Source organism: Prosopis cineraria, unplaced genomic scaffold (assembly GCF_029017545.1).
Source record: "Prosopis cineraria cultivar Desert tree isolate PC_DT_omini unplaced genomic scaffold, ASM2901754v1 PC7, whole genome shotgun sequence".
Lineage (NCBI taxonomy): Eukaryota > Viridiplantae > Streptophyta > Magnoliopsida > Fabales > Fabaceae > Prosopis > Prosopis cineraria.
The window spans coordinates 24,681,841-24,696,038 of NW_026555338.1; the positions used below are offsets into that span (position 1 = coordinate 24,681,841).

Here is a 14,198-nt window from a genome sequence, read left to right on the forward strand (position 1 = left end):
GTCAGTTAAAATTTTAAAATTGAAGATTGGCTAATAAAATTAAATAATATCTAATTAAACTCAATTAATCTTAAATAAATATTCAAAAGTCTAAATTAAAAAGATAAAAATATATAAAATTATCATTTACCAGAAATTATTTAATTTATTAGAAGGGCTTTGATGGAATGACAATATGAATGGAAAATGATCACAAAAAAGTCTTTAGCATGATAAATATTTGTCGGCAAAAATGTCTGATAAAATTATTTAAACAGAATGCTTACCTTTATCTGGGTTTGGCGTGTAAGATATGGGAACAGGAAACAAGCCTATAATTTTACACAGACAAAAAACTGAAAAAGTTCAAGCAAAATGGAAAGAAAGAAAGAAAATGATCACCTACACGTCAAGTGTTTGAATCAACGTTGAAAGAAAGAAAGAAGGGAAATTTTAATTTCTCAGCAATGACTAAATTTAGGAAATTTTTTTATTTGAGAACCCTTAATAATAAATACATGTAATTTTACCTGTAAATTCTACTGTTTGATGATGTAAATATGATATACAAATATCATTCGATTTGTAAATTCATGTTACTTTTTTTTTTGAACGAAAATAAATTTATGTTACTTTAATGATAATAAATTTGTGCTATGTTGCAAATTGTCAAAGTTAACAACAGGAGAGATCGCCTATTTTGATAGGGTTCATTCTCCTTTATTTTTTAGAGAATTTCAATTAAAGATTACAGTAAAAACTTAATTGCTGATGGGTTTAAAAAAATTTTAAAATATTAGTTCAATTCATGAAAAAAAAGTTTAAAAAATTTTAATAATGAAAAGATCACAATACCCTTAATTTATTATGTAAAGTCACTATTTTTTAATTTTTTTACTCCACTTGTTAATTTACGAATATGAATTATAAATTATATGAGTTGACATTTCAATAATTATATAAAACTTAACATAAGTTATTCAATCATAAATAGTAATATCAATTGTTAAATTGCTAACTTTATTTATTAATTTACTAATATCAATTATAAATTACTAACAGGTCTTATAATTTACTAACATCAATTATAAATTATTGACAAGTCTTATAATTTATATCTGATGTTAGTAAATTAACAAATAACTATTGATTATTTGACAAATGGATGTAGTAATTTACAAGTGATATTGGTAAATTAACAAGTGTAATAAGAAAATTAATAATTAATAATTTTGTATAACAAATTAAGGATATTTTGATCCTTTTATAGTTGGAATTCTTTTGATTTTTCTCCCTAGAGTGAACTAAAATTTCAGAATTTTTTTGGACCTATAAGTAATTAAGTTTCTATTGTGGTCCTTAACTGAAATTTGCCCTTATTTTTATTTGCCAACTCCTTGGCCGAAAAAACTTTAAATGGCCCCAGATTATGGTCTCAATTATCAGCCAAGCTGCTTCGGCGAAGAAGATCGCACGTTCTCATATTCTTTTCCAGGAAATGGAGTCGCAAGATCCGATCATGTTGGGAATTACTGAAGAACAGGGGAAATTCATGAACAACCTCCCCTCATGAGCGGTCAAGTAAGATTGCTACTGTTTGATACCTATATATGCATGGTACTGTAGATTTTTTTAGCATTTCATTTAATTTTTAGTAGTTATGAATCGAAAATATTTGTGAAATTATGATAAATCAATGTTTTCTATGGGCTTGGCCTTAATTCCTCATTTTATAATGTTATAACCTCTCAATTGTTTTTCTTGTTTCTTTCGACTTTTAGGTTCTATCTAAGATGCATGAGAGATATTTTGATATCTTATAACGATAAAATAGTGCAGTTTTGTATATTTTTTTTCAAAAAAGGAAACTACCCTCAAATCATCTAGTTTTGATTCATCAATTTTCTTTAATCAATGATCAAAAGAAAAGAAAAGAAATTAAAAGGTTGGGACATTATAAGAAACATTAGAAGCAGGGTGGGGTATTAGAGGGCTCATGCCCACTATGGAATGAGAAAAGTATAGCATCAGTAATAAAGTGTGCTGTTGCTTTGTTTCTTGGTTTAGATCTAATCTGAAACGTATGTTCTTCATTCTCTCACTACAAAAAAAGAAGTGTATTAGTCAAGAAATTAGCTCAGTATGTTAGCAATCTCATGAATCTTTACCTTGTTGCTAGCTAGTTGATTTCAAAGGGATCTTAAATTTTGAATTAAGAAATTAATATATGATACTTACCTATATACAAATATCAATAAATATATTCTTTAAATATACACATTTATTTAACATTATTTTTATTTATTAATATGATAAATTAATTTATTTATGTATATATTTACATTATAATTTTAAAAAACATTATTATAAGGAGTTTAATATCAAAATGAAAAAATATTTTGGTACGAGCAAGGATTATTCTTAACTGTTATAGTATATTTATAATTTATATTCATATAATATATAATGTATTATATTTTTAAATATCAATGATTAAGTATAAAATATAAATTATTATTAGTATATTAATAATTTAAAATAATACATTATAATTATAAAATTAGTGATTTATAGTATAATAATAAGTTATAATATAAACTATGTAACATATAACATAGGAAAAATTAATTATTTAGTCCTTGTAGTTTTAACTCCATTGTAACTTAATTCTCAACTTTGACTTGTTATAACTTAGTCCTTAAAGTTTTGACTATATTATAAATTAATCCCTGAACTTTACCTCTTGTAATTTAGTCCATGAAGTTTTAATTTTTTAGATATTGATCCCTATATTTTAAAAAATAAAATTATAAAAATTAAAAATATTTTAAACTTTTAATATTTATAATGTTTATAAAGACTAAAAGGGTTTAATAATTTAAAATATTAGTAAGAAATTTTAAAATATTTTTAATGTTTATAATTTTATTTTTTAAAATATAGGGATCAATATTTAAGAAGTTAAAACTTTAGGAAATAAATTACAAGAGGTAAAGTTCATGAATTGATTTACAATCGAGTCAAAATTTTAGGAATTGAGTTATAATAATTCAAAGTTCAGAGATTAACTTACAACTAAATTAAAATTATAAGGATTAAATGATTAATTTTTTTATAATATAATATAATATAATTTAAAATAACTCATGGCAAAATTAGCCATGGAATAATGATGGAAAGATTTGCAACGGACTTTTCCATCACAAATTCTGCCATAACCGAAATAAGGTATCTTGGAAACTAAAGGTGGACTTTTCTATTGTAATTAAATTATTTCTTTCATATTAGTGCCAGAATTTGTTGTGATGGCTTTTTCCGTCACTAAAATTGTGACAGAATTTCCGATACATTAGCAGCGTATTAGCAACGATTCAATTTCTGTCAGCTAAGTTTCGTCACTATAAATTAGAGCTTGTAAGATGGGTCTCATAGGTTAGCCTGCAGCAGGTTGGCCAACCCACAAGTAAAAAAAAAATATTTTTTAAGATTCTTAAAAATTTTTAAAATTATAAATTTACCTCTTTTTATTTTTTTTTACGGTAAAAAAATCATAAATATCTCCTAAAAATTAATTATTCAAATAACAATAAAAGTCTTTCTAATTAAGACATGCTAATATCACCACTTAAATATACACTAATTTAATTTTATGATTCTTTTGTTCTCTAGTCTTTTACATGACTGATTAGTATTATATATATATGAAATAATAAAAATCCTCTGTTTATCTCCTCTTTTCTTCATTCTGTTTTGGCATTTTTGCTACAAAATTGATACCCCAATTTAAAACACCAATTCTTTTTTTAAAGAAAATAATGATGATTTAAATTCTGACTATTAGATTACTACTCATAATACATTCAGTTCATACCACCTAAACATTCTAGTACCTTTGTATCCATTTTTTTCTTTTTTGTTCAAATTAAGATGATAATATAATATATGGTTAGCACTTCATATATATGTTTAATTTTATAAATAAAAAGGGCAACTAAACTTTATTTATTTGCTAGCTTGGGTAGCAATGTTTTGTAAATAAGATAATTTAAATAAGCTATTATATGAATGAACCAGAGTATAATAAAATATTTTATTTAATCTTATCTTGATCACATTTAGATTATATTATGTCACTACTTAAATATACAAGCAGTGTGTTTTTATTGATTTCTGCCATAATTTAAACTTAAATTAAATAAATGTAAGAGTATTAAGTAGTTAGATTGCAATTTCATGCACACTTTTTGAATGCTTTATTTTAAACTCAATATCATTTATTTATTTTTTGTCTAATTTTTTAAAAAACTATAAGCGAGATAACCCGGGGCCCACCAACTTGCGAGTTAGCCCTCTACGGGTTTAAGTTATGTGAGGTAGGCCAAAACTGCTTTGTATATAATTGAACCCATTTTGTTTAACCCAACTGCAACTTTTTTGCGGGTTGGCGGGTTGGGTCCATGGGCTCAACGCACCCATACTAACAGCTCTTGTCACTAATTACAATTTTGTTTAGTGTGCTATTTTGCTTACTTAAGTGCTAATTCCTTTTCCAAATCAAAATATAGTTGGACATTTTGATGGAGGAAATGGGAAAAGTGATTCACCGAAGCGATGAACAGGGTGGCTTGTTACCTGAATGTTGTATCTATAAGGTGCCTCGTACGATCCGTGATCAACATGGAAGCGCTTTTACCCCAAAATTTATTTCAATTGGTCCCTTTCATTACGGTGATAAGAGACTGCAAGATATGGAAATTCACAAAGAAATCTTCTTTACAAGATTTTCCCGTAAATCTAAGAAAAGCTTGAGTGATTTGATTAGTTATTCCATAACTTCGGTGCAAAAAGTTCGTGATTCTTACTCACAGTTCATCAACTTTAGTGACAACGAACTTGTGAAGCTGATACTACAGGATGCCGCTTTTATTATTGAACTCTTTAGTGGGTTCTATGACAGGAAAGAAATGTTATTATACGATGGTAAACTGTCACAACTATGGTTGAAGGAAAATATTCCTCAGGATTTGCTTTTATTGGAGAATCAGCTTCCTTTCTTTTTCATTAACGATTTATACAACACAGCGTTCCCCCCCGACCTTCGTCGTCCTGTCCTCGACCCTTCATTTGATGAGCTCACGTATTTCTACTTTGGCCTTTATAACATCCAAAATTTGACGCCTGATCCTCCTGTGAGAATAGCACACTTCACAGATCTTCTTAGGATTTTCCACTTACCAAAACAGAATCCTCAAAGGGTATCATTCCATCCAGCTAGCGATCTTCTTTTATATAGTGCGCACCAGTTGCAAGATGCAGGAGTAAAATTGAAGGCTGGCACAAGCAAGTGCATATTAGACTTGAAGCTTTCAAGGAATAATGTTCTTGAGGTTCCAGAGATTACGGTAGACAAGGGGACTGAAATTTTGTTTCTCAATATGATTGCTTTAGAACATTTCCATTATCCTAATGAAGCTTACATTACTGACTACTTCCGTTTGTTGGATTGCCTAATTGATTCAGATAGAGATGTGGATGTTTTGATTCATCAGAAAATAATCCGCAGCCATCTTGGAGATAGCAAGAGTGTTGTTGAATTATTTAATAGCGTGCGGAAAAATACTGTTCCGATGACTTTCAGTTCAGAATATTTGGATCTCTGCAGAAGGTTGAATGAATTTTATAAAGATCCTTGGCGCAGCAGAAAAGCAGCTTTGATAAGGGTGTATTGGAGGACACCATTGCAAGCTAAGGCCTCAAGTATTATCGTCATCATACTCCTCATTCTCATAATTATTCGGATGCCTTGACTTGTTGTTGCCCAGTCCTTAAAGTTTGATGTTATCTCCATCCATCCTCACTTTTCCATAAACCGCTTCAGGTCTGAACAAATTCTCAAACATGGCCCCAAAGGCGTTTAAGCATATCCTTAGATGTTGTCATCTTTATTAGCTTCATAAGTAGATTTTTGAAATATGCAATCTGTTAGTGGAATTTCTTCGTCAATGTGATTATGAAGTAGTATTTTTCCTTTGCTGAGAGAAATTTTTTTAAATCATTATCCCAAAAAAGGCCAAAGTAAGGTGGGACCATATATTATAAGCAACTTTATTTGGTGGTTAAATAAAAGAGGTTTTATTAGACAATTATCTAGTGATAACTGTCAATTATTTTTTCCCAAGTATGACCTTGGTTAGTTCTGTAAGCAAATATTTGAGAGATATTTTAAAATAATTGTCAAGTATTGCCAAATACTTGATTACCAGATAACGGTCAAGTATTTACTTGACAGTTGTTCCAAAATTTTTAAAATAATCATCAAGTATGTGTATATTCGATGATTATTATGAAATAAGTATTAAGCATTTAAAGGTTTTTTTTTTTTTTAGAAGATGGGAGCTGCTTTTAAAGTAGCCTCGTCCCTACAAATTTGGCAAAATACAATTGCAATACAACCCAGAATCAGCACAACAACAATAATATACTTCATTTTATTAAAATTCCTGTACAATTCAGTCCAAAACCTATACAGTACCTAGACAATCTAGAATCTTAGCTAATTCTAAAATAAAATTCCTAAGCTAAAGTGGCTTAAGGCATCAAAATTGGCCAATAAAGTTAAGTAAGTCTAAACACCTAAACTTGGTGGAGGCCACCTTAGTGACTGACACTATCCACATATTGTATACTGCCACATATTGTATACTGCCATATAGCCACCTCTTCAAGGACTTTTTCTATATGTGTAGCTGCATACCTTATGCAAAAGTTGTCTTCGAACGTATTGTATGTAAAGAGCCACAACAAAATTAAATTATATATTAGTTAACTAAAGTTGGTTGTAATTTATAATTTATTTTAATTAAGTTTAAGTGTGAGTGCGTTGGTTTAAGTTGCTTTGGAATCCATAAAACTCTGGAAATTTTATATAATAAAGTAGACATTATAAGCTTTAAACCAAGTCCGAGATCACCTCAATTGGTTCAGTAAAACTCAAGTTATGATTTTTCACATTAAAGCTACGAATCGGGGAACCGGAAATGGCCAGAACAGAGTGTTGGTAAGTTTTTTAGTGTTATGTTTTATTGGGCTGAAAAAAGTATCTTATAAATATTTTTATGACAAATTGAACTTCTTTATCTTTCAAACAAGCCAAGGTGTGCTCAAAAATTATTTTTATATAATTATTGGTGAATTTCCAAAGTTATCATTTAATTATGGATAAGAAATACAGCCCAGCTGAAGGGTTTAGCTTGTATTAACAAGTTTGATAAATTGTTTTTTAATAAAGGATTCAATTTGCCTTTGTGAAGCCCAAGTATGTAATTTTTAAAGTGTAAAACTCCAGATATAGATTTTCCAAATTCAGCCTTATTTAATGTTTTTTGAAAAGCCCATTTAGTACATCTGTTTCAAATCTGAGTTTTGAGCTTAGTTTATCAGTCCAATATTCAAGGCAGTGGTTTCTAGTCTTAACGGACCTTTCAACCTTTAATCCAAGATAAGTTTTACCCTCACAGGATTTTTGTTGAATTAAGTATGATTTTTTCAATGTTGACCCACATTCTTGAAAGAATTTTAGAACTAGTGTCTTGCATAAAAGTGTATCAAGAGCAAGCTAATCCAAGGACTTAGATGTTGTTTTCATAACCTAGGTATACTATATAAGGTCATATAGTAAGTTGTGTTAGTCTAGCTAAAGTGGATACTGTAAAAAAGAAAGGCCAATGAAATGGTATAAGAATTGACAGTTACTAGATTAAAAATTTGGTCAATTTTAAATGAATACATTTACTGTGGTCCATGTGTGTAGAGAGTTGAATGCCTTCACACTGAAGATGGTCTTATTTGTCTCAATGTGATACAACACACAACCCTAACAAGGAAGCAATACAACATAATGGGTTATAGAGGACGATTGATAATCATCCTCCATTGAAGGAACACATGTAAGATAGTTATAGAATTATCCTATATAGGTGCAAATATTGGATGGTTATGAACAAACCATCCTATATGAGGTTTCAAATTTAACCAAATTCGGAACCTTTGAGGCCATAGAGGATAGCTATGGCCACAACCGTCCTTTATGGCCTCATGGAGGTTTCTAGTAGCCCTCTACAATAGAAACACAAATATATATATATATATATATATCATGTAACAAATTAGAACCAAAACTATACTGCTCATAATTCAAAACAACACTATTCACAATTCAAAATCATCAAAAAACTTCTATACATATCTACACAATTTAAAACTAATCATTTTAAACCCTTTAAAATTGAACTAAACTTATAGTTCTTAAAACAACACTATTCACAATTCAAAATCATCAAAAAACTTCTATACATATCTACACAATTTAAAACTAATCATTTTAAATCCTTTAAAATTGAACTAAACTTATAGTTCTTAAAAAAAATCAAACTATTGACAATTGAATTAAACTATTCCTAAACTAACTTACTATATATCATTGCTTTGCATTGCTTGTCACATACTTGTCATATGTACATTCACTCCACTCTTTAAGGACTGTATTAATGTGTGGATCCTTAAAATGAGCTATAACATAGTTTGGATAGTACTGCAACATATACGACAACAAAGTTAGTTAATGACAATTAAAATTCATTATAACATGAAAATTAATTTATACTAAATGACATATACCATAGGGGATTGTAGGTTGCCTATGAGTGATGATGTCTTTAGCATATCTTATCACACAATAGCCACAATCATGGCTATTATTGAGTTGTTGGAAGCATTACATGAAGAAAATGATAAATATATGTTATTGATATAAAAAAAATAGAAAAATTAATGACAAATGTGCTTGTATTACATTCCATTCAATGGCATCCTTGTATTCCTTGAATGATCTCTTATGGGGAAGTTTTTCTTTGATGTGATATAGCACTATGGCCCCGAGGAAGACAAAAATTTAGAGGTAGAATTTTGGAAATAAATAAAACCTTAGTTACTAAATGTACTTACATATTGAATAGTTCTATCATATTTGGTCGGTTTGTTGGATCCTTACCATAAGGAGCAAAATCCAAATAGTATGCCTTTACAGCTTTAGGATTTTTTAGCTCGATCATGATACGCATCCAGTGTTCCCTAAGAGAATTGGACAATGCATGTTACAATTGAAAATTCAAAAAGACAATAAATAGCATAAATTTTATTTGAAAACCAAGTAACTAACCTATTAAGATGAGGAATAAAAAACAAAATCCCTTTTGAAGCTGGTCTTTCTTTAAAGTATGTAAACAGTGCTTGAGCTTATTATTGTATACGCTGATCCTTTTGGTCGCCTTCATAACTTGGGATCTTGTGAGGGCTGATGAACATGAACCTTTATCCTAGGTTACTAGGGATGATGAAGGTTTCATACAGGTACGTAAATAAAGAAATTAACAAAAGTAAATATGAATATATAAATGTGAGTAAGAAGTATAATTAAATACCTCATATAAAGATTGACTGGGTTGTAGAAGGCCTCATCGCATGTCAGGATGGCATTGACATTATCAAGGTCAATGATCTCGCCAAACTCTTTTCGATACATATTGTCCTTTAATAGTGCGAACTACACCATCATATTCCTGGTCAATCATACATATTTTGTTAGCATGTTTTGATTTGTCTTAGGAAATGGAGGAGGAACATTCACTAGCACTAGCCTAGAGGTTGGTTGTTCTTGTCTTGGATAGCTAACTTGATTGTCTAGGGGGTCATTTCACTTGGAATAGGCACCGACTAACGTTAATTATTAGAATTTAAAATTAAATTGACAGTAATTTAAATTTAAATTGAGATAATGTTAATTAATAGCATATTTGTAGTAGAGTTCCATCTGTGCCTCCTGACCAAACGAGATGCTTAGGCTACACAATATAAGAGCTAACAGCGTTTGTTATAATTTTTAACTAGAAGTTTGGTTTGGTTTGAGTAGCATGTACTGCGCATTATTGGGCTTAATAAGCAGTCCTTTCACCCATCCTTATCAAAATATAGGGAACAATTTTTCTTAATTATTAAATTGAATCATTCATTAAACTTTTGAAATATGAGGACCAAAAAGGCAAATTTAGTTAGCGAAAAGGACTTAAAGAATGGGAGCCTTGATCCTTTGTTTAGATGAGAGAAAAAATAGAGAAAAAGAAAAACTATGAAAAAAAAAACTCTTAAAAATAGGGAAAAAAAATCTTACCATAAATGTTTGAAAATTTATTTTCCTAATTTTCTCTCCTTCCTTCTTATTTTATTTTCATTTTCTCTCTATTCAAATAAAGCATAAAGATGCCATGTAGAATATAGAAAATCACTTGAGAGATTCCTGAAACTCGTTTGAAGTTTTTAAAAATCTACCATGAATCTTCACTATAATTATAAAGTATCAACACCCTAAAGAATGTAAGTGGCCCAAACGAAATAGACAATATACAAATGCAGGGGACCACCAATATACCTTGCGGAAGTTTATATAAACAATTCGAAATTTAATTAATATAAAAAAAATTCAGCAAACCAATATCATGTGATCAAGATAAATGTAACCATTTCACAATTAAGCAAAAACTTCTTATGGTGGGCCACAATACACGTGTACAATGTTTACACGTTTATCTTTCAAAAACAAACACACCAACCAATAAGCCTTTAGTTCAAATAGCGAAGAAGTTACTCTCTCCGGCGCAAAATATAAAGCATTGATAATTAATTTATAATTTTTAAAAAACATTAGTTGAAGTCTTTATTTTTTTAAAAAAAATTTACATCTTTTTAATTTTATCTTCATTAAATATTCTATATAAATGCTTTGATAATGATAATTAAAATTTCAATACATTATTTTTTAAAAGGAGTAATAAATAAAGTAAGAGTATAGTTTAAAAAATATTACAAAAGTTATTTAATGCCTTATATTTTAGACCAAGTAAGGCTTCTAGAAGATGCCCTATATTTTGATCCGGGGGTAGTATATACTATTTTAACAAGAGGTCTTGCATTCCAATGAGAACATAATAGTATATATGCTAGAGCTTTTGTGAGCTAAGAAAATCTCAACCTGGCTCAATTTGAGTTAGTCAAGTTTTTTAGTTTAGTATCAAGAAACAAACAAACAAACAAACACACCACCCAAGCTTTTTCACCTGCCAGTGAAAGCCATTATTAGTTGAGAAACGTTTTCCCCCTTTCTCAGCTCGTGATGCTGCTGACTACACGTTTGCTAGGACGCCATGCAAGCAAGGTTTGAAAGAGTTAACACCATATGTGACACATAAGCATAGTCTACTTTGATTCACTTATTGTAGGAATGTAATTTTTAAACAGATGAAAATTTCATCATGAAATTTTAAGGACTAAGTTGTAACAAGTCAAATTTGAAAGTCATTGTGTAATTGACTTGAAAGTTAAAAGATAATGATGTTTAAAACATAATGTATATCCTTCTCCTAATCAACAATTAATTACCTTTGTTTTTTTTAATGAAAATAAACTCGGAAAACAAAAGTAAAAGGTATCTTTTCTTATATATGTACCAAATTGATTTTAAAATATGAAAAAAAAGAAACAATATTGAAAAAGAGTACTAAAGAACGCATACTTCTTCTTGTTCCACCATTTGTTGAGTAGTCTCAGTTTCAGAGGCCAAGTCTTTCTGATTCATGTCATCCTCCATCTCCTGATATGAATTCCTGGATTGTACTATTTATGCTTATTGTCAAATTACTTTTATGATAAATAATCTTAAGCACGTATATATATATGCTTCTGATTAAATTTCATCTAGTGCCACGGACAAGATCGTTGAATAATATGTAGCAGCATCAATAATTTTTCTCATGAGTAAGGACATCCACGTCCTTATTTGCGTTGATTAGGCAATCCAACACAAAAGTACTTAAACTTTTACTTCTTAAACTTTATTTTAATTATCAATTTAGTTCTTGAATTTTAACCAAGTACAACTTGAATCTTGTAATTTATTGAGTTACGAATTATAGGAATTAAATTATGCAGAGTCAAAAAAACTATTAGAACTAAGTTGTTCCTAAGCTAGTAAAAAAACTATAAGGATTGAATTTAGAGTTAAAATTCAAGGATTGAATTGATAATTGAGAATAAGTTTAGAGACTTAAAGTTGTATTTTTCTTTTTTCTTTTTAAAAATACAGATATGCAATGAAGGATTCTCTGAGGCCAAGAAATGATAAATGAGCAAAGAGCAGTGAAATGATACTACTTCTTATCCCAAACTCAAAGTTTAAGTTTATGTATCTATTTTCTTTATTATATATTAGTTTTCAAACTCAATACATTGGTTTAAATTCACTTATATTTAGACTTAACAATCAAGATAAGATGCTAATTCATGGTTGATAGCTTATCCTTGTCAAAATCTTTTTGCTATTTACTACTACATTTTTTCGCACTTGCAATATTAATGTAATACATGTGCGTTTAGTTTCATATTAAAAATCATACATTCATATACATACATAAATATATCATGCAAGTATATGCACTACTACAAAATAAGCTTACAGGAGCGCTTTTTTTTTTTTTACTTTAAGGAGCGCTTTTGAAGCGCTCCCGTATTGAGCGCTCCGAGATGCACAGGAGCACTTAAAAAAAGCGCTCCTGTATGTACGCTATACAGGAGCGCTTTTGGAAAAGTGCTCTCGTAAGAGACATCATGTACGGGAGCGCTCTCTGTAAGAGCGCTCTTGTATGCCCCATACAGGAGCGCTCCCGTATGCTACACCTTACCGAAGCGCTCTTTAAAAGAGCGCTCCTGTATTCCCCATACAAGAGCGCTCTTTTCAAGAGCGCTCCCATATGCTGACAACATACCGAAGCGTTATTTTAAAGAGCGCTCCCGTAAGTTCCTTTACAGGAGCGCTCTTCAAATGAGCGCTCCCGTATATTATTTTTATTTTTTTTAAATCAAATTTTTCAAATTTCTCTTTTTACATATCTTTAACAACGGTAAATCATAATATCAAAAACTAATTTAAAAATAATATCAACATAAAAATTTATATACAAGAAGAATTTGAAACTGATACAACAATTTTAATTTTCTAACTAACCCAGTTTAATTTCTAACAAGCCTAACAAATGAAACTATTGTTATTTTTTTAACATTGAAATCTAAGTTCCTATCACAAACAGCCAATAATATATTCTAACCATTCTTCAACTAAATCTTCTATTTACTCCATAGTAAAATGCGAATACCTTGCTCCAACAAAATACTACACAAGATATGAAAGCAATATATAAGTAATTAACATTATATTAACTTAATTTCAAAGCTTTTGACTTACATTTTCAGGAATGATCAACTCTTGTTGTGTGATTACTTCTCTCATAAACTTCATAACATAATATCCACACTCCCAACTTTGTAATTGTGTAGGTACCTATAAAACAATAAAAGATGTCATTATCAAAATATGGTAGAAATAAATTCTAACTTAATTTAAAATACTTCAGTGATGAAGTTATATATATGATACAAGCATTTGCTGTCGAAAATCCGGCAGAGTCTCCCCTATAACTTGAAAGTTTCAGAATTTTCCAAAAATTCTACATCAATCCAGAACAACATATTCAGAATAACAAACAAAATATCAATCAAATAATCATTTAGATATATACCACCTTGTTTTATTAAGAAAATAATACAAACCTTTATTCTTTTCCATGAATAAAACTCAACAGGATCAGGTCTTTCGGTGTTTGGAGGGAGACCTTCACTTCCTCGATAACGTGCTACAGCCCTATTATATAATGATTAAGCATACCAAATAAAAATTAATTGTTATAATAAACATATATAAAGAATATAGAACTAAAAACTTACTGATTAAATAATATCCTCATAGATTTGTAGTTCTTAAAGTCACTATCTCTTAATGAATCCAGATAATAAATCATAGGGACGAATGGATTGATACAAACAAGCACCCAATGTTGCCTGAAAAAATAAAATATTTCATTAACTAAAACATCAACTAAAGTTAAAAATAAACAATAATAACAATTTACCCTGGATTGTGAGGAGCTAAAAATAACATGTTTCTTTTGCCTTTGGCTTTGAATGCATCGGTAATCTTTTGAGAATGGTACTCAACACTGTAGGTACTAGTGTTGTGCGGGCTAATAAATGAAAATTTTGTTATCAATGAGCCCGGC

General features: G+C 29.4%; 1 protein-coding gene across 1 annotated transcript; it reads left to right on the forward strand.

Annotated features, from left to right (window-relative positions):
• Positions 1-1,551: 1,551 nt before the first annotated feature.
• LOC129316363 (UPF0481 protein At3g47200-like) lies at positions 1,552-6,031 on the forward strand. Its single transcript, XM_054960746.1, has 2 exons — positions 1,552-1,560; positions 4,545-6,031. Exon 2 carries the CDS (start codon positions 4,557-4,559, stop codon positions 5,784-5,786), a length of 1,230 nt encoding a protein of 409 aa, XP_054816721.1. The 5' UTR covers positions 1,552-1,560; positions 4,545-4,556; the 3' UTR covers positions 5,787-6,031.
• Positions 6,032-14,198: the final 8,167 nt, after the last annotated feature.